The sequence below is a fragment of the Lissotriton vulgaris genome, chromosome 4_1 (genome assembly GCF_964263255.1).
Source record: "Lissotriton vulgaris chromosome 4_1, aLisVul1.2, whole genome shotgun sequence".
Taxonomy (NCBI): Eukaryota; Metazoa; Chordata; class Amphibia; order Caudata; family Salamandridae; genus Lissotriton; species Lissotriton vulgaris.
This window is the reverse complement of record NC_141691.1, coordinates 28012458-28034771: the sequence shown is the minus strand read 5'-3', so window position 1 is coordinate 28034771 and position 22314 is coordinate 28012458. Positions and strand designations below refer to the sequence as shown.

The 22314-nt window shown below is 43.2% G+C and overlaps 1 protein-coding gene across 1 annotated transcript in view; it reads left to right on the top strand.

Annotated features, from left to right (window-relative positions):
• Positions 1-3461: 3461 nt before the first annotated feature.
• Positions 3462-22314, top strand: part of LOC147718266 (nicotinamide N-methyltransferase-like) — a 64588-nt gene continuing 45735 nt past the window's right edge. Inside the window, exon 1 of the mRNA XM_086966669.1 lies at positions 3462-3632. Within this exon, the coding sequence (XP_086822795.1) occupies positions 3497-3632 (136 nt within the window). The 5' untranslated portion in view covers positions 3462-3496. The remainder of the gene's footprint in view (positions 3633-22314) is intronic.

Genomic DNA, 22314 nt, shown 5'->3' with positions numbered 1-22314 from the left:
TAGTTAAGTTGATTTTACTTTACTAAAAAAAGCCTAGAAACCCATAGAAAAAAATAAGATTTTAATATTACATTATAGTTAAGTTTTGTAATAAGATTTTACTTTACTTTGAAAAAAACTGAATTTCACAAAAAATACAAAAACAAAGAGAAAGTGACTCTATAGTCAGGTGAAAATATCAGTAATAATGTGCCCTTCAAACCAGAAAAAGTACTGACATTTGTAAGTTATAGTTCAGCGAGCTAACTATAACTGCTGTCCACCATGCATGCTTATGACGCCTCATATTACATCACTCAGGAAATGAGCAATGACATCACTGCCATCATTGATGACCTCACTGATGCCATCATGCAACATACTGTTTAAACCACTTGATAACACATTCTATCTTTATTTATTTATTTATTTAATGCGATTTTATATAGTGCGAAGCTTACCCAAAGGTGTCAGTGCGCTTTACATAAGAACCAGTTACAAAACATAAGGACTTAGGATTACATGAGTTACATAAAAGATACAAACCGAAAAAATTGCGTATGTAAAAGTAGTAAAGGTGTACAGACAAAATATCGACTCCAAAATATCGACTGGACATAATATCGAGTTTTAAATATAGACTGGACAAAATATCGACTGGACATAATATCGACTACAAAAATATCGTTTTTCAGGTAAGTGAAGTAATATCTACTGTATAAAATATAGATAGCAAAAATATCGAATTTTTAATAATATATAATATTTTATAGTGTATTTTTATGTAATAATATGTGTGAATAGTGTGTATTAATGTTATAAAATATTTTATTAAATGAATTTTGTTTTTATAATAATTGCGTAATGTAATTCTGTAGCGGGTTGTGGGTTTATAGGGGAATAGGGTGGGAAGTAATTTAATAATAATTAATTAATTAATATATGTTTGCTAATATTTTTAATTAATAATTAATTGATAATTAATTAATATTAATTAGTTAATTAATTAATATAATTATGAACATATTTTGTATTAGTAATTAATTGTTAATTAATTAATTGTAATTAGTTAATTACATTAATTAGAGTAAATTTTTAATATATATAATTTTGTGTTATTTTTAAGTAATTAATTTGGGAAAAATAATATTAATTATTAAAATAATTACAGCTAATGTTCTAATATATTTACTTTATTGTTATTGTTAATTAATAATTAATTGGTAATTAAATAATATTGATAAATTTTGGGTAAAGGAGCATTTTTAGGGTTCAGGGTCAGTTTTCAGTTTTAGGGTAAAGGGGTATTTTTGGGGTTCAGGGTCAGTTTTCAGTTTTTGGGTAAAGGGGCATTTTTAGGGTTCAGGGTCAGTTTTCAGTTTTAGGGTAAAGGGGTATTTTTAGGGTTCAGGGTCAGTTTTCAGTTCATGGGTAAAGGGGTATTTTTAGGGTTCAGGGTCAGTTTTCAGTTCATGGGTAAAGGGCTATTTTTAGGGTTCAGGGTCAGTTTTCAGTTCTTGGGTAAAGGGGTATTTTTAGGGTTCAGGGTCAGTTTTCAGTTTTTGGGTAAAGGGGCATTTTTAGGGTTCAGGGTCATTTTTCAGTTTTTGGGTAAAGGGGTATTTTTAGGGTTCAGGGTCAGTTTTGGGTTTTTGGGTAAAGGGGTATTTTTAGGGTTCAGGGTCAGTTTTGGGTTTTTGGGTAAAGGGGTATTTTTAGGGTTCAGGGTCAACAAATAAGATTGTAAAAAAATATTTTTATTATTTTCATTTATTATTTAATTATTATAATTTAATTTAAGTAGTTTTAAGTATATTTTAGTAATTAAAATTTAATATTAATTTAATTTAACACTGTTTTTAATAAAGTCGATATTTTTTACATCTATATTATTGTTAACGATATTTTGTACTCGATATTTTTGTACTTACCTGTTTGTAGATACAAACTCGATATTTTGACTGTCAATATTTTGTCCACGATATTTTGGCAAGTCGATATTTTGTCCCTCGATATTATTTCAGTGATCCAGTAGTAAAGTCACTCAAGGAAGAGATACAAATGTATATACTCTAAGAGTCACAAAGGTATGGTAGAGAGTACAAAGGTCTACTACATATACTAGTGATTAGAGTTATCTCTATAGACATATATATATATACATATAGTAGATTTTCTCAGGTCAAGACCCCCAAAAAACGAGGAGAGCAGAGTTCCATTAAGTGGCGTTAGAGGGGGATTGCAATCACAGTACCAAGAGAGGGAGGGTGGGAGGGACACAAGGGTATGGAGAAAAGGCAAAAGAAAAAAGGGAAGAAACATTTGAGGATCGTCAATGGGGGAAGTGAGCGAAAAGGGTAAAGGATGAGGGAATGGACAAGATGATGGGTCAGGGTCATGCCACCCTGGCTTAGACCTGGCCAATTGTTCTATTTGCATTTGTCACTCCAAGTGGGATGGGTATGCCCAGAAGTGGGTCTTGTGCTCTCCATGATACTGGACTTAAGCTATCCTGCGGTCCTAGGATGCTTTTTTCAGTCCAGGGAAGACATGGCCTGGAAGTTTTGGCTAGACTGTTCCCATTGGACGCAAGGTCAAGACTGATTTGCATATGGCTGGGTCCAAACTGGAATGGCATGGGGGCACAGAAACAATGGATTTAAGCCCAGATCCCTGGACTGAGATGAATGTAAGACATTGTTCTGCATTCTATCCACCAACTGTTATTTTTGTATTTATCACCCCAAGTGGTACGGGTATGCCCAGACGTGGGTCCTGTGCTCTCCATGACACTGGAGTCAAGCTATCCCACTGATGAGGGGTTTAACCCCAAAAGCAGTCCTAGGATGCTTGTCTCCAGTCCAGGGAGGATATGGCCTGGCAGTTTGGGCATTTACTCTTCCCATTGGGTGCAAGTTCAAGACTGATTTGCCTATGGCTGGGTCCAAAGTGGAATGCCATGGGGGCTAAAAAAACTATGGATTTAGGCCCAGATCCCTGTACTGAGATGAATGGAAGACATAGTTCTGTATTCTATCCACCAAAGGTTATTTTTGTATTTATCACCCTGAGTGGGACGGGTATGTTCAGACGTGGGTCCCGTGCTTTCCATGCCACTGGAGTCAAGCTAGCCTGGCTGGGGGAGGACTTGGCTTGAGAGTTTGGGCTGGACTGCTCCCATTGGGCGCAGGGTCAATACTTATCTGCATATGGCTGGGTTTAAAATGGAATGTCATGGGGAGCAAACAGTGATTATTTAGGCCCAGATCTCTGCATTCAACTGTTCTTTTTGCATAGAGCATTATACAGGCACCAAATCACCAATGAAATGCTGAGATTCTTTAGATAAAACATGCTTACTTGGAAAGGGTAAAAACCCACAGACAGTCACATGTCGCATGTGTACACAGAGTTCTGTCTGTTTGAAGATCATTTAAAAGTCAGATTTCGGACTATATGCTATGCGTGTCAGTAACAAAGGCAGAAAGTGGAAGAAAGGTAAGCCTGAGACTCCACCATGGACCTGAAGGAACTCCATGAAAAGTGTTTTACTGCAAAGGTATTTTGGAAGACCTTTTTAACACAGGGATCCAGCTTTTTTCAGAATGGGGTTGCTGAAATACTTTCCCTTGTAATCAAATTCCTGTCATCAGGTATGTACTATTCATGTCTCTGCTCATTCACCGATAGTAGATTTCTTTATTTATTCTTTTGGAAGCAGAAGAACTCTGGGTATTGTACCAGGACATAGTCGTAAAACTGTCTTCTAACATAAACACTGTGTTAAAAAAAAAACAACGTTTTTATAGAGCAGAGATTCATATTTGCAGCTCCCAATCTCTTTGTAGCATGTAAGTATAAAATGCCAGAAAGACAATGAAAGGACGTCTAAGGTAAAAAAAATCAGCTCTGGCAAAAAGGGAATAGAAGAACTAAGGTAGGATTGATGGATATACTTAGAGAATTAGCCCTGGATCATCCAGGCATCAATTCTGCTTCTCATGTCATCAATACCATTGTTTTTTATAAACCTTTTATTAACATTTTCAACTTTTACAACTGCTCAAGTGTGATTGACGCAATAGCAATATGCTTCACATAGAAATAATTGAATGCCTACAATTATACATTTATTATTAATCATTTATCATAAAGTTATACTCGTAGTTATGCGGCCAATAGTTTGCACATTGTACTGTTGAAGCAATCCTTTACCTACATCCTGTCCAAACCATGTATGAGAGTTACACTCTGAGTATATTTTGAGGACCAGTTCTAAAAAGGGCTTGTGCTGCCCTTGCATCATGCAGGGTGACGCAAGGCAACCCAGGCCCCTAAGTTTCTCGATTACAATAATTTAACGTATAGCAGTGGGGCAAGTATTTTCGCTGAGCAGCACTCTATGCAAAACTGAAAGGGAAGAATGAACCATATCTATGAGATACAGTTCATTTCTGTCCATTCAGGGAGCACTGTCACGCACTTTGGCACATAGCACCAATGCACGCACCGTTGCACCATGGTGCAAGTGTGTCTACATGTTGCATTGTAGGCAGGATAGTTTGTTTTCAGGAAAAGCAATCCATGGTGGTGGTTCCTCTTTCTATGTGTAATGCAGTAACCAAGGGAATGAAATAAAGATATTTGACCTTTTAACACCTGCCCTGGGAAGGTGGACATGTTTGACACTCGCAGATTTACAGATCCTTGAAAATCTGTTGATGCAGAAATATCCATGTGAAAAATGTAGTAAGAATTCCACCGTGAATCCAACGGGACCAGGTGTTTTGTTTTTCTTAAGGAGATTTAGAAAATGAGAGATCGCTTGACTAGAGAGATCAGATTCTAGAGAGCCAGAATCAAGATCTGCATGAGCAGGGGGTAACACTTGATTAAGGTATGAGTCAATGGAAGAGGGAAGTGGAGAAGACTCTGTGGTGTATAAAGTTTTGTAAAATTCCATTAATACATTTCATATGTCTTGATCATTGAAAATGAATTCCCCATCCAAAGACTGAATAGTATCAATTAATACACATTCTTTCTGAGATTTAAGGTAATTACCAGAAGATTGCCCACCTTGTTATCGGTAGATCTTTTATTAAAATCAAGCTTGTCATGAACAAGTTCCTGCACGGAAGAATCAGAAGAGGATGTACAGAAGTGATGCTGTAAACATTTATTATTAGCCAGTAGGACTTTTTGCTGACCAACTAAATGATTCTTTTTCTTAGAGACATAATCTATAATAAAGCCACGAAGCGTAGCCTTGAATGTATCCAAAAGTAGTGAAGGAGAGGTGTCAGGAGAAGAATTTAAATTAAAAAAATCCTCTGAAAATAAGGTGAAGGAGGAGGAGAAAACTGAATCCTGCAGAAGAGAATTATTAAACCCCCATCTAGAAGATTTGGGATGTGATCAGAGCAAATCAGAATCAACAACAACCGGAGCATGATAAAACAATAACAATGGGTTGAATTGATGAAGAAATAAGGTTCTGTGTTAGGACACAAGAAAGAAATATATAGTCTAATCATGACAGAGTGCCATGAGGGGATGAGAATAAGGATAATTCAGAGATGTTGGGGTTACAGAGTCTACATGCGTCTATAAGATGGGTCTGGGATATGGTATTTTGAAAATGTTTGTGAGTTTTGTGAATTATGAAACGAATTTGGGGTTGTCGATCAAAGAAAGGATTTATGACCTGATTGCAGTTGCCACCCAAAATAAAACACTCTTCTTTATCCTGAATATTTTTTGGGGTTATATTCGGCCAAAAGGAAGAGTCTGGTTGATTTGGACCATAACTATTAAAGACTGTAAAAGAAATATTATTGATGAGCAACTTGACTAATAACCATCTACCATCTGAATCTGTCTCTTTAGAAATAACAGAACATTTCAAATGTTTATTTACTAAAATGATTACCCCATTTTTCTTCGTAGATGTAGGAGAAACTAAGACTGAACCCACTCATTGCCTTTTGAGTTTCAAAGCTTCTGGCTCTGTCAAATAGGTCTCTTGCAGTAGAACTAGATCAGGGTTGTATGTAGCCAAATGCAATAATATTCTTTGCCTCTTTATGGGATTAATAAAACCGTATGCATTCCATGAGATAACTTTGACTGTAAACAGAATGAGTCACATGGTCAATATTGATGCAAGGAAAAAAGGGAGAAAGGTATTGAATGAAGAAGGTGAAGGAGAAAAATAGGAAAGAAAAGGGGAAAAAAGAAGGGATAGCAAGAAAAAATCAGTGCAAGTCAACCATTAAAAAAACCCACTAAAAAAGACATATGCAGTAACTATAAGAGTAGAACAAAGGAGATTTCACGATGGAATACGTACCTTTTAGGGAGGGGATTCAAAGAAAAAGTACATGGAGTGGTGAGACACAAGGAATGATGGCATACTCACACATGAAGAACAAACCACAATAGGGAGGAGCATAAAACAAGCAGGAAACAAATATATAAGGAACTGTCAAAGACAAATTCTGTGGTAAGATAAAAACAGAGAAAACAGAAAAAAATATCATACTATAGAACAGATAACAAGAAACAATTGTCAGCAAACAATAAGCAACCTGTAGGGAGAAAACTATCAGAGTAAAACACTTAGAGCCACCATATTGCAATAAGAGAAATCAGTCAAGTTATCGGAGTTGCAGAGGAAGACAGACCCGCAATCTTTAGTGACGATGTAGAGTGGGTATGAATGAATCTTCTCAAGTCCGTTGGATCACCAAAGGAGGACATTTCGTCTTAAAAAGTCACCTTAAATAAAGAAGGGAGAAATAAACTTCATCTTGCACCTATTGTGCGCAGAGCAGGACTAAGTTTGAGAAAATCTTTACGATGCTTGGCATTTGTCAAAAAAACATCCTGAGAGATTATTAATTTGGAACCAGACCAAGCAAGTTGTTTTTTGGCTTTAGAGTGTTCAAGACTTGTAGAAGGTCAGTCAATTTCAAAAAGAGAAAGATTAATGACCCCATGCATCAAAACCAAATACCGGTCGCAAACGGGCTGATTCTCAGAATCCGCCCCTTTGCCACCGGTATTTTTGGATTTGGGATGCATCATTCCAAAAGCAAAAATCGCAATTTAAGGAATCTCTAAATTGCGATTCCTTAAATTGCTATAGCATTTAAGGAATCCCAAATTGAGATTCCTTAAATTCAATGCATGAAAGTAAAAAAATGTGCGATTTCGCTAATAGGAGTAGCAAATTACCATGAAGTTGAACTTCATGGGAATTTGCAAAAACGTTGAAAAATGCACTTTTGTGCCTTTTTCAAATTTTCATGTTGCGCACACACATGTCATTAGGGCATGTGTGTGTGCAACATATGTGCAGAGATCAATTTCAGGGGTGCAATAGGGTGTCATTTTGACACCCTTGCACCCTTGAAATTGCATGAGCAATTTGTGAGTACCTACTGGTACTCGCAAATTGCTCATGCAATCTCCAATTCATTTCTATACGCCTGTAGGCCCACAGGAATGAATGGGACAGCATTCGTTAATTGCGACTAGCAATTTGCTAGTAGCAATTAAGGAATATTTAGGAATCGCTATTTTTATTGCGATTCCTACATGCATAGGCTTTTGTGATTCCTAAATAGCGATTCCTTAAAAATCGCTATTTAGAAATCGCAAAAGCCTACGTTGATGCATGTGCCAGTAAATCTCTTGGTTCCGTAGGAGCTGACGTAGATATCAACTGAGGGCTCAAACTATGAGCACGCTGAATGCTTAGATTTGTAGATGGAGAGAGGTCCAGAAATTTTGGGATAAAGGTGGAGAATAAATCAACAGGGTCATCACCTTCCAAACCCAGCGGAAAGCCATATAAATTAAGGATATTGTGTCTATTTCAATTTTCCAAATCTTCAGCAGATTTCTTCAACAGGAGGACCTCCTTTTCTAGGGTAGCAACCTTGACAGACACGTCATGAATCTTTCCAGCATGTTGTTTCACGGAGAAATACGGGAATCCAATTATGTCCATTTAGTATCTAGGACTTGGAAACAAGAATATGTTTCCTCATCAAATGGACTTAGACCAAGTATTTCAACCAGTTCAGTGTCCAAGGAAAAAGGAGAGACTGACTTCGGTGGTGAAGGAGGATCTTGCTTGAGACGTTTGGTTGCAGATGGATTTTGCGATTGTATTGAAGATGTGGGCGAGGCGCCTGATCTCAAGGAACTCAATTGCGCCATCATGCCGGGACACTGTATTGAAGAAGTAGTGTGAGAAGCGCTGGAGACTGAAGCACTAATATTAGGCCTTTTAATAATAAAAAGCTGTGTTTAACTCCATCTCAAAGGTAACATCCAGAAAAAAAGCCAGAAAGCTGTAGGAAGTAAGCATGCAATATTTAGCACAAAGAAGGTCTGATGATATAGTGTGCTAGAAGAATGAAGAGGCAGAGTAAACGCTGGAAAATATGACTTGCGTGTATGCTGTCTAATTAAACTGTCAAAGTATTTAGCTGTACAAAAGGGGGTGGTGATGGACCGAGCATCTGAATCAATCAAACACTCACACCCAGTCAAAAGATCTGGGTTTAATCCATCACCGTTCTTTAGCCCACTCTGCCACCCCAGTTCAGACATGGCTATATGCAAATCAGTCTGACCCTGTGCCTCATGGGAACAGTCCAGCCCGCCATGTCTTCCCTCGACCGGATACAAGCTTCCGAGGACCCGTTTCTGGCATTCCAGCCGTCTTCGGCCCGGCTTGCTTGAATCCAGTGGCAAAATGAGCAAGGGACTCACGTCTGAGCATACCCTGCCACACTTATGGCGGCCAAAAGCGGTACAAAAGTGGGTGGTATTGGACAGAGCATCTGAATCAATCAAATACTCACACCCAGTCAAAATATCTGGGTTTAATCCATCACCGTAAAGTATTTAGCTGGTCAGGAATTAAGAGGAAATGCAAAATAAGCCACTCCATAAATATAAAGGAAAGCGGTTGAAATAAAAATATAAAGGCATTCCTTAGAGGCATACTGATTAGCCACAATGCGTTGAAAAACAAGAAAAGGAAAAATTAACTCTACTTTTTAAAAGAGCAGATAAAAGAAGCATAAGAGAAGCTCACCCAAACTTCAGAGGTCAAAATGAAGCCCATATTAGAAACAGGTCTTGTTAAGGCTAAGGCAAAACCAGCTGATTTTTTAGAACTTAGATTCAAAAAGAGATGGGAATCGAGTAGACTAGCAAATTACGAATATGGGTAGGGTAGTGGTAAACTATTGGCCTAGAAGGCCAAAACAGACAGAACTAGGAACAACATCACAGATCAGAAAAATCGAGATACGGGTGACATTATCACTGAAGATAGTGTCATAGAGCGGGAATTCGTCCAGTTTTTACAGGACCTCTATCCAGAGGACATACTCCCAAACAAAGAAAAGACAGACACGTTTTTTTAGCAATATAGAAATCCCCCAGCTATGTGCCAAAAACAAAGAGGACTTAGTGGCTCCCATCTCTCAGGAAGAAGTTTACACCGTAATTAGAGGTTTGAAAAAAGGGTAAGGCTGTTGGCCCTGACGCCATTCCCAACAAGATTTATATTTTGCTGAGGGAAGTCTTAGCTCCAATTCTGTTGGACCTCTTTAACTCCACGTATATCTTAAAACAAGCCACTCCACCCTCCTAGGGTTTTGCTACCATTATCATTTTTCTCAAACCCAATAAAAACCCCAGAGTATGTGAATCGTACAGACCAATATCGTTGTTTAACAGTGGCTACAAAATATACACACAGATCCTTTAACAGGTTGGAGCGAATAGTTAGCCAAATTATTCACAGGGACCAGAACGGTTTTATGAAGGGGAGGCATTTTGAGGATCTGACGCATGATTTATTTGGAGCCGTAGATCTAGCTATAGAGTATGAAAAACCCTTGTCTATAATAATTTGTGATGCGGTGAAAGCCTTCGACAGGGTAAGCTGGCCCTTTTTATATGAGGTAATCAGCATTTTAATATGGGGGAAGTATTCTGGTCAGCAATTAAGACCTGTTACAAAAATCCTATGGCCCGGGTTCTGGTAAATGTATCTCTCTCTGAGATAGTATGAATAAGCAGCGAATCCAGACAGGGCTGCCCACTTTCCCCTATCCTCTTCAATTTATATATTGAGCCACTCGCCATTTTGTTGAGAGCATGTAAAAATATATGTCCATTCACTTGCAACATTTGGAAAGAAAAGATAGATCTCTATGCGGATAACCTAATGATTTTTAAAACCCACCTCAACCCTGTAATATCTGCCATTTGAGAAACGTTAGATGAATTCGGCAAATTAACTGGATATGTGGTTTATCCCTCCAAAACAGAGATCATGCAGTGGAATACCAGTTTGAAGAGTGACCGTATTAAGAAAAAGATAAGATACTTTGGGATTGAGCTGGTTCACAATATGTATATATTAGCAAAAGTGAATTTTGACTCAGTAACATCTAAAATTAATAAACAACTGCAGCAGTAGTATTCTTTACCATTATCTTTTCAGGGGAAATCAAATGTATTCTTCCCAAGCATACCTTCATTTTTAGTACAATTCCATTAGAAATTAAACCTAAATGGATTAAGAAAGTTCAAGGTCTCTTTAATAGTTTCATTTGGGGTAACAAAATGCCTAGAATTGCATGGAGGAAATGTAGGGAGAAAAAGGAAAATGGGGGCATAGCAAGCCCAGACGTTCTATACTATCGGAGAGCTTTTCACTTGAAAATGTTTAGACAGTTACTAAAGGACTCCAACAAGATCACCCCCTTGTTTCGTGCCCTGGCGTGTGGTCCACCAAACATATCTAATCACTTGCTCTATAAGTTTGGAGACCCTACATTTTTCAAATAAATCAGACTAAAGACTTTCAAATGTGCATGTAAAATGTAGTATCACATCAGGAAGATCCTACAGATTCCATATCATAGCCATTATGCCACAATAAGAAGTTTTCCTGGCACCACTGAGTGTCTGCAAGATGTCCTTGCAACACCAATAAGGGAAAAGGGGATTTGCAGATGGGGCCAGTCATTGGAAGGCACTCTGTTATTATCTTGGCAGGACTTCCAAGAGATCACAGAAGGAGCAGCTTCCCGTTTTAAATATTGCCAGCTATTAGGCTGTGTTAAATCTTTGAGTCAGGCGGGAAGTCAAAACAAACTATATGAGGCTAAAATAGCTTCATGTTCGGTCTTTAGAAAGAGGTTTCGTATGGTACTGGTACATTCCCTAGAAGAGTCGGCTACATGGCACACGGAAACATAGAGGCGGGAACTACCGGAGACTGACCTTAAAAACTATGGCAAGAATCTACATCGCTATTATGGTATTGTGTGAAATCGGCGCCTTTAAAGAAAAATCATCTTCTTACTATTCACAAGGCTTATTGGACGACATGAAGATTGGCAAAGATGGGCCAAGAAACAGTGAGGTATTGCCAAAAGTGCGGTGAACCCAATGTGGATTAGGCACATATGTTCCGGTGGTGCCCCTTCATCCAACCATTTTGGCAGAAAGTGGGTACAATCTTTATAGAGCTGGTGTGCCATGAGGTAAAGGTGATTCTTCCATTGGTAACATTTGGGGTGATTACGGAGGAAGAATCTGTTGTTAATATTCCCAAATCTCTAAAGGTACTAATATTCATTTGAGTCTTATTAGCTCGAAGAACTTTGTATTAAAGGGATTTTACCTAATCTACCTGTAGGATCCGTATGGTTAAACTCAATTCATAGAATTGCTAAAATGGACAGAGCAATACACACTACCAAGAAAACGAAACACTGGAGTATTTCGGGTAACTGGGCCGAAAACTCTTTTCCAACTATATTGCTTAAATGTTTTCTCCTTATCCACAGCAGCACTCTTAACCTCATCACTCATGGGAAGTCACTTTTCATTAAATGTAATTCTAGTCACTAATGTTATGTCTCTTAACCTTCCTATCATAATTCAGATATCCCGTTAGACATGGTATGAATAATATTTTGTTGCATGTTCTTATTTACTTTTTTGTCATTCTTTTTCTTTGTGTGTATCATCATTCCGATGATTAAGAATCTGTAAATACAGGATACTCTCATTAAGCTAGGAGTTTAACCACAATGGATTGTTGATACTAACATGAGAACTAAATAAGAACATGTATAAAAAGGAGAAAAGAGTAGAGGCTACTCTGAAGAGAAAGATCCGGTGATGGCTACCATCCCTTCCCAAGTGGCGAGTGCGGGTATCACCTTGGTTGCACAGTGAGAAATCAATACCACTAACTCTTCTTTCTTCATTCCTGTACTGATCAAGCATATGAGGATAAAAATATAATAAATTAAAAAAATATATATAAAGAGTAATTACAGGTATGAGGCAGTTGAAGAGAAATGCAGCATTATTAAAGATACAAAATGGCGACCGGCTATGAGGAGAGCAGAATCCTCATAATATCTAAAATTAAAGGCAACAAATGCTATAAAAATACCACTTAACAGGCAGTGGGTCTTCTGACCCCTATAGAACACTGTTACAGGCAGAAAAATTGTCTGGAACCACAGGAATCCCTGCGGCATCAAAGTTTGGGACTGATATGGAGCCTTCTTTGATTAGACCACCCATTATCACTTCTTCCTCACGCTTTTTTAAAGGGAGGATTAATAATGCTCAATTCCAAAGGTTTTTTTAACAAACAATTCCAAAGCAAGCATACCTACAAATGACATGACTTAATAGCTGATAATCAGCTAGATGTCCTGTTTGTTTAGGAATCCTGGCTGAAGCCAAGGGTTAATCCTAACATTGCGACTACTCTTTTTCCAGGGTTCACAGCTGTTTAGCAGAATCTAGAGGAGCTGGAGCCGAAGGTGGTGGACGTGTAGCTCTAGAGCTGCGTCCGTAGTCCTCTACACCAGCAAATTATCCTGATTCCCCCACCTGCAACCCACCTGATTGCTGCACCGGAGGCCCCCGGAGGTACCCTGCTGGAAGCGGAGCTGTGCTTCTCCACTCTGCCCGCTCTGCTGACGCGCTGACATGGCTGCTTCGGCCACGGCCTGCTGCTCGTGGTAAAGCCCCGGGCTCAAGTGGGCAATCTCCCCGGCCTCCCAATAGCCTGTGGCGCGGTCCGATCGGGTCTCCGCGCCGGAACACAGAGGCGGACACCAGCGGCAGACATCGCCATTGAAGAGGCGCCCTGTACCTGCAGCGACCCTGCGGCCCCCCTCTCCGCTGCGGAGCCCTGCCCGGCCACCCTGCTGGGGGACCTGCGGAACGAGCGGAGGCTTTCTCTGACCGGCTGACCGGCTCGCCGCCAGCCTACACGGTGAGCGAGCCGCCTGTTATCTGCTGCGCTGACCGGGACCGTGGGGCGGGCGGCGCCGGGCACCTGACACCAGCACTACTTGCTCCGGACCCCCCCGGGCGCTGCAGGCCTCAAACGCAGTATCATCGGCGCCATCTTGTCTTTGAGTCCCAGACGGAAAGTGTCCCCTACCCTGCGCTGTGACATCTCTACGGCCCACACACTTGCCGATCGGCGGAACTGCGACTGGGATTTCACGAGGAGTGATGCACTGTTGGGGTCAGTGTGCCCGGCAGCGGGCAGCAGACAGTAGACAGCAGACCCTGGATATCCAGCCAGCCGGCCCCAGCCAGTGGTAAGGGGGTGAGACACGTGCGCTGCGGACCTGCCACCATGCGCTGGCCCAGACTTCTCGAGTGCTCCTGCGTGGGGCCGACTCACTTGACATTTGCAGCAGGCCGTCTTTCTCCCTTCACCTGTCCTCTTGGGAGCTAAGGTCACTACTGCCCACGGGGCCCCCCTGTGGAAGCCGCCTATCCCAATACCAACGCCATGGACAGAGATTCCACGCACTCCCTGCCAACCCTGGGTCTACGCTACTTTCACCCTTGACCACCACACCCTGATCCTGCGGTGGACGCGGTCCGGCGTCCAGAGTAGACACGAGGGTGGGCGGCGGCGATCTGCTGTGCCCTTTCCAGCGCCACCCTGCTAACGAGATCCATGGGCAAACATAGGGGCAAGACTCATGAACAGGGCGCTGCGGCGGATCTGCAGTCCACGGGCTCCGAGGACCCGCTGGCCTCCTCCAACATGGACATCATTCCACCGACTGGAAAAAGGTCCCAGGACGCAAAGTTGGACCTTATCCTCAATGAGATACGAGCAACTCGCGAAGCCCTGGAATCGCGTATAGACAATATGGCGACTGGCCTATCGCTATTAAAGGCGGACCATAACAAATTGGCTGAACGAGTGGCGGAGCAGAAGATAGCGCTGAATGACCTAGTGCCACAACAGACGGAGCATTCCACGAGGTTGGAGGGAGTGGAGAAACAGCTCAAACATCTCTGGGACAGGTGGACGAGGCCGAAGGACGAGCACGCCGCAACAACGTCCGCATCTTAGGCATTCCGGAGAGAAGCGAGGGGAGGAACCCCACCCAATTTGTGGAGGACTGGTTACGAACGCTGGTGGGTCAAGAAGATCTCACTGCCCTGTACAGAGTGGAGAGGGCACATCGGATGCCTCCTCGGCCCCCCAAACCGGGGGCGCCCCCTCGTCCCCTGATCGCGCACCTCCTTCACTACAGAGACCGGGACACTGTGTTGCGTGCGGCCAGGGAGAAAGCACCGATACGATTTGAAGATAAAAACATCTCAGTCTATCCTGATTTCACGCCCACTGTACAGCGCGCCAGATCCACATTCATGGGTGTAAAACGCAAATTAAGAGACAGGAATATGAAATATGCACTGCTGTTCCCTGCTCGGCTCAAAATTCTGCACGACAACAAATGCCACTTCTTCGACTCACCAGAAGAGGCTGAGGAATGGATGGAGGTCACTCTGACGCCACCGACCTCACAGGACCCATTCGGGGATCACCAAGGAGGCGGCCGCAGCGACCACGGAGACCCACCGGACCGACGGCACAACACTCCCAGCCCGGGACGCCGCTCTTCCCAAGGACCCACTGCGAAGACGCACCCTCCTGGTACTCGGGTGGCAAGCCGCCCGTCGTCAACTCACCGGCAGCAGCTCACGGAGGAGGCACTGGCAGCTCACGACGCGGAAGCACTTGGAGACCCGTCACACCGTCACCACCGACACTCATACAGAGGTGTCTGGCTCAGTGGACAGCTTGCCGCTGTTCCCGAAAATTACAGCCCAAATGGCAGAGGAGTTCTGATCTGCTGAGAATATGATCCCCTCCAGGTGGTAATGTATACTTGAACTCCCCCCCCCCTCCTTTCATATGTGGTGGGTTGCATGGGGAACCCACTTTGTTGAGGACTAACTAGCCCATGCAGACCGTTCAGTGACAGTCGACAGAGGCCTGTCACCCCCCGGTATGCACACGGACTCCATTGACTTGTGCCCACGTTGGGCACCACAGTTTGGATCCCGGGCACGTTGGCTTGGGGACCTTTTTGTTCAGGGGTTATTTGTTTTCACGACACTCTCACCTTATCGCAACGCAGAACTGACATGGGGACCCGGGCGTTTCACTGGGTCGCACCACACAGATGGTTATGGGGCCACTTAATAATTACCAACTGTGCACCTGGAACGTGCGTGGCATGGGAGCAGTGCAGAAACACCATAGAATATTGGCCCAGCTTAATCGCAGGGGGACCCAGATTGCATGCCTGCAAGAGACACATTTGAATGCTGCTGAAGCTGTGAAGCTGCGCAAGAAATGGAGGGGACAACTATTTGCTACCTCCTATTCTGCGTTTTCGAGGGGAGCAGCAATTTGGTTCCGCGGCTCTGTCCCCTTTCAGATGTTAGAGCAAAGAATCGATAAAGAGGGCCGATATGTATTTGTGCGGGGGCTGTTAGACGGGGATGCTGTTGTATTTGGATGTGTTTACTCGCCGAACTCTAATCAATCGGAGTTCTTGTTAACAGTGAACAGGGTGCTGGCGGAATGGGCTGATCATCGTTGGTTTATTGGGGGTGATTTCAATGCTGTGCTTGATGTTACGTTAGATAGGTCACATCCCCCTTTACAGGCGACTGAGAGTAGGAAACAAGCGGATGCTCTTACTAGGTGGGCTGAGGGCTGGGACCTGACTGATGCATGGCGCAGTACACATTCACGAGAGAGGGAATATACTTTTTTCTCCCCACCACACCAGCTTCATACCAGAATTGACCACATATTCTGTTCCCGCTCCATAGCAGATGCAATTGTCCAGGCCCAACACATGGGGAAAACTCTGTCCGATCACAGCTCCGTAGAACTCACCTGGCAGTGGGGCAGGCGACTAGCCCCCTTCCCCACTTGGAGACTGTCTCCGGATCTCCTTGAAGACTCGGTATTCCGGGCCTCTCTGTCCGATGCTATAGTAACATATTTCTCCACAAACATGAACACGGCCAGCATCCGTCAAGTGGAATGGGATGCATTTAAGGTCTGTCTGAGGGGGGCAGCCATGACAGCTGGAATGGGCAGGAAACAGGAGATAATTAATCAACTGAAGGAGGTGGAGGGCTCCCTAGCATCCCTAGAGAATGAGGCTGCCGGCACCCATGCACCCTTCACACCACTACAGGAGGTTCACATTCGACACGCAGAGCTACTGGAAGACCTGAGGCTCCTAGATTATAGAGAATACACGAACAGGCAGCATGCACAGGCAGATAGAGCTGGCCCCCTTCTAGCCCGCCTCTTGTGGGACTCCCCAGTGAACCACCCCATTTTGAGAATCTTGGACCAAGCAGGCAGCCCCACTACCACCCAGGTCGGGATCAATACTGCGTTCAAGGAATACTACAAAACGCTGTACAGCCCCCCACAGCCCCTTCCCGAGGCTGCATTCGAGGCCTTCACGAGGGACTTAGCCCTGCCTCGACTTACTGACGGGCAAATCAAAGACCTTAAGCGCACCATTACTATAACTGAAATCAGACAGGCAATACGCGCCCTTCCAAAGGGCAAGACCCCTGGAACAGATGGCGTACCAGCTGACTTTTATGCAACATACATAGACCTACTAGCCCCACGGTTACACGCTATCTATTTAGAAGCTCTGCGGACAACTACCCTACCGCAATCGGCTATGCAGGCGTTAACCACGTCCCTTTTGAAACCTACTAAAGAAGGGCTTCAGATGGCTGACTATAGACCCTTGTCCCTTCTCAATACTGACTCCAAGATATTGAGCAAGGTGCTGGCATCGAGGCTCGTGCAATACGTATCTCAGCTGGTCCACACGGACCAATGTGGCTTTGTCCCTGGCCGCAATACAGCCATGAACCTCAGGCGATTAGCCCAGCTCATGCTCGGTGACCGTGAGGACACGAGCTCGAAGGCTGCATATCCCTAGATTTGAAACAAGCATTTGATTCCCTTAGATGGGACTATATGTTCGACACGCTGTCAAAATTTGGGATTCCACCCGAATTCCTCGCTTGGGTCAGATTGCTGTACACCGCCCCCACGGCTAGAGTGCGCACCTCAGGCCATACATCAGCCCCTATAGCTATAGCACGGGGCACCAGACAAGGCTGTCCACTTTCCCCCCTCCTCTTCGTCCTCGCCCTTGAGCCGATGCTCTGTAGGCTTTGCCAGATGGCCCCCCGATATGGCATTCTACGACATGGGACGGCACATGTAGTGTCCGCTTACGTGGATGATATTATCCTATATCTCCGGGACTTGAGGGGTGACTTGAACCCTGTTGCCCAGGTCTTTGAGGACTGTAGGTTGATCTCAGGCCTGACCATAAGCGAACCCAAATCATATGGATTTACATTTGCAGCCGCAGGTCTGGCTACTCCACTACCCTTCGCCCCCCACGAGTTCCAGATAGCTGAAACCACCTTCAGATACCTGGGGATGCAGATCTACAGGGAAGCCGACAAGATGATTGACGGTAACCTTGGGAGGGCCATCAGAGCGCTGAAATCGCAGATACAATTTTGGCTCACACTACCACTTTCTATACCCGGCAGAGTGGCGATATCCAAGATGGTGATGCTCCCCCGCCTTCCACTCTACCACTTCACTAACTTGCCACACCTGATCCCGGCAGCAACCTTTAAGACCCTAGACACTCTACTCACCAAACTTGTGTGGGGGCACGGCCGCAGGCGTATAGGTCTGTCCAAGCTGCAGCTCCCCTCTGACGCCGGTGGCATGGGTTTGCCTGATTTTAGAGCATACAACTATGCGTGTCAACTGCAATGGCTGGCCTTCTGGGTAGCGGGCCGCAATCTTCAGGAGATCAATATGACGGATAGAGAGCATGCATTGGGGAGAATACACACGTTACTTTTGCCCAACTCGGTTATACCGAGGGATGCCCCGCCTCTCCTCAAACTGGCGATAACTTACTGGTGAAAGGCATTAAAGTATACGTCCCCTGGGACGTCTTATGCACCCACGATCCCGCTCTAGGGTATCTGGCTGGCCATGGGGACTCTATCGGCAGACTCGCTGGAACAATGGCATGACGCGGGAGTGTCACACGTAGGTGACCTGTTCGCGGAAAAGCGCCTACTGTCCTTTGCAGACTTTAGAACTACCCATGGAGTCCCTAGAGACACCTTCCTCCTACACGCTGGCCTTCGCCACTATATCACACACAAGTGGTCCCCTAGGGGCCGAGAGCCAGCTACAAATCCTCTCATCACAATGCACTATCTGATGGGCACGGGCGCCCACCTGACAAGGTGGCTAACTGCTAGTGTTAGGAAGGGGAGGGCTTTCGATCTGACACCATTGTAATAAATTGATGTCCATAAATCCAGTATATGTAAGAATTTAGGTTTATTGTAGAATAAAATCAGGTCAGGTAGATAAATAGAATAAGATAGTATAATGATAGAAAAGACCCCACCAGGAGCAGATGTCTTCAGCTCAGCCTCCAGATGTAACTGTTCCAGCTTTCAAGCAAATACAATTGGAACACAGATGACATCATAGAGACATGCAGAGATAGAAATGAGAAACACAAAGGAAGGACAAAGAAGAAATGAAAGCAGGATGTAACACATCTCCCCCTTGACAAAATAAAATAAGATAAGAAAACAAAAGAGAATAAAACATTGATAATAGAACATATAGCATATACACAGGAAGAATTATGGTAAAGTAAAGGAAAGAGATAGAACAACAAAAAGCGAAAGTACAATAGAAAATACTGTAACCCTCATGGTACAGAATCCATATCACAGAGCAAAAACACAGCTCTTAAAACACACAACAATATTTAAACATCAAAGATAGCAAACACTTGCTATTCTACAAATGAGCAACCTGCGGCTCTTCACATTGAAAATAAATAAAACTCCTCTAATAAAATAGAGCGCTAAAGCGGTACACATCCTAGTACAGAGCAACTTTCACTCTCACAAATCCTGAATACCTGAACACCTCTAACAAAGTTAGAGCACATTGTGGTTCAGCAAAAAAAAAACTAGAACTCATCAAAATAATGAAATCTCATGAACATGGCTCATCCTAAGATGCAAGCCGTAAACACATAAAAATACAATGAAAAATGGCAACTCTTCAAAAATATGCAATCTCATGAACATGGCTCATCCTAAGATGCAAGCCGTAAACACATAAAATACAATGAAAAATGGAGCACCTCAATAAATGAGCACAAAATGTGGCCCCCTTCAAAATACACATGTACACATCCCATGCACATGTCAAACATGCAATCCACAACGGATTTAAATAAAATGACTGAGCACCTCAAACAACGTTGAGCATAAAAATGGCTCACTCCATCGAATAACTAACACACCAGAAATCTGAATAGAAATTACAGAGCTCCTCAACATACGTTGAGCATAAACATGGCTCTCACATTAAGAACGATACTATCTGACTGTAGTATAACTAAACACCTCAACCATCATGAAACATGTGTGCTCTATCAGTTCCAGAACACACATACAAAATACACACATGCAAAGTACACACATGCAAAGTACACACATGCAAACAAATCATATGAAAAGCAATACATGGCAATAAAATAATGCGCAGTTCTCCCCAAAAATACATATATGAAACATCCACCACCTCCCTCTAAAAATAAGTTACAATAAAGGTCTTAATTTTCCACAAAACGATGAATCTATAACACCGGTGAGCGATCCCTCACCCGAGGACCTCTCACAAATGGCTTCCTTTAAACCAGTAGAAAGATTTGCAGTTCAAAGCAAGACGCTGAAATTTCTTCTTTGAACACAGTTTAGAGGTTCTGATTGTAAATCACTGGGACAGGAAGTTCACAGCTGAAGACTTCATAAGCATCACCCATGCAATTTTCTTCACAGATGACAATAGTCCATGACCTCAAATAAAACTGCCAAAAAAAAATGACTCCAAAGCTGACGAAAATTCATTTGTGTGAAACAGTGAATTGTCCGTTGAGTTTTAATACCAATACATATCCGCTGCTGTACATATCCGCTGATGTACAATGATAATTAAACTCACCCCAGGACTCCATTCCGCCATGAGATGAGTAGTCAGATGCAGTGATGTCTTTCTCCCAAAATAAACTTGGATCAACACTTTACAGGAAACTGCTTGCAAATGCGCATTGCAAAATGGCGGCACGTACACAGACGCTGCACCGGGTGGCTCACCTCACGCCAAAGCTAGAAAACGTCTATGAGCAGCAAGAATGAAGATGCAGACGTCACAGTAAACGCTCAGAAAATGCCGGTGCTCGAGCGATTGCCCAAGTGAGTCGGTCGTTTTTATTTCAAAAATTGCCTCAAAAGCAAAACGTTGACATGTAAAAAATCACTGCTTTAAATGTGCTAGAAACACAGAAATTCCGCTAATGTTGCACCCCACAACAAAATTGTACATTTTCCTTCCGATGCAACAGTAGACTGTACCTTGTGCGTTTGCTCACAACCGCCAGCATCCCTGTCTCTCTCGCAGGGCCAAAACGCTTCTCATCCTCTGAGATATCGAAGAACAAGCAAACACAGCGCATGCACTTCCCTACAGTTGGTAGATGCGTGTTTTCTTGTATAAATCCAAACCATGTGTGTTACTGGTCAGACCGTTAGAAGCTTTGTATGAACACAGTTCTTGCAAGAGGTCTCCTTAAATTCAAAATTTAAATCTTTTAAGTTCTCTTGAGATTCAGGCCAAATCATAAAACGTGCAGCAAATCTATCTTTAAGTTCTCTTCAGATCATGCAGTTGTAATTCCTTCAGATTTAAGCCAAATCACACAGCAAAAATTCTAACACCCAAGGGAAACAGGCTGTCCAGATCACACAGGACACTGGTGGGGTTAATCAGGGTGCTCTCATTACCTTTTCCTCCTCTTGGCTTGAAAGAATTCTTCAGTTGCAGTAGTTCCAATAGTCTTTAAGTTCCTTAGTTCCTTATTCTTTAAGTTCCTCAGTTGCAGATCTCCATTAAACCAGTCTTTTTCCACGCACAGGTTCTGTACCTCGTCGCCAAAATTGTAATAAATTGATGTCCATAAATCCAGTATATGTAAGAATTTAGGTTTATTGTAGAATAAAATCAGGTCAGGTAGATAAATAGAATAAGATAGTATAATGATAGAAAAGACCCCACCAGGAGCAGATGTCTTCAGCTCAGCCTCCAGATGTAACTGTTCCAGCTTTCAAGCAAATACAATTGGAACACAGATGACATCATAGAGACATGCAGAGATAGAAATGAGAAACACAAAGGAAGGACAAAGAAGAAATGAAAGCAGGATGTAACAACCACTCCGGGCAGCATGGGAGGGGGACATTGGTAGGCCCCTGAGGGATAGAGAGTGGGAACGTATCCTTCAGTTTCCCAAAAAAGTAGCTATGAACCCCAAGTTTAAGTTCATTCAATTGATGCTCCTACACAGAGCCTACCTGACCCCACGCCGCATACATATGATGTTTCCTGATGCGAAAAGTAATTGCCCCCGATGTGACACCGAGGACGCAACACTAATACACATGCTTTGGCACTGCCCCAAGCTAGGATACTACTGGACCACGGTCCATGAATCGCTCCAGAAAGCAGGCGCTCTGTCCCGATCTCCTACACTGGAATGCACGTTACTGGGTTTGGGGCCCTCACAACGCACCAGAACCGTGGCGGCACGTTTCTCGGACCTGGCCCTGTTGCTGGCGAAGCGTGCCATCACGATGAGGTAGAAGTCATCCAGACCTCCCAACCCTGAACTATGGAAGGCAGAAGTGGTGCGGTGGGGTAAGGAAGAGGGAGATGCACTGCAGCGGGAGGAATACAGAGGCCTGAGGAAAACGCCAATCTCACTGGACTGG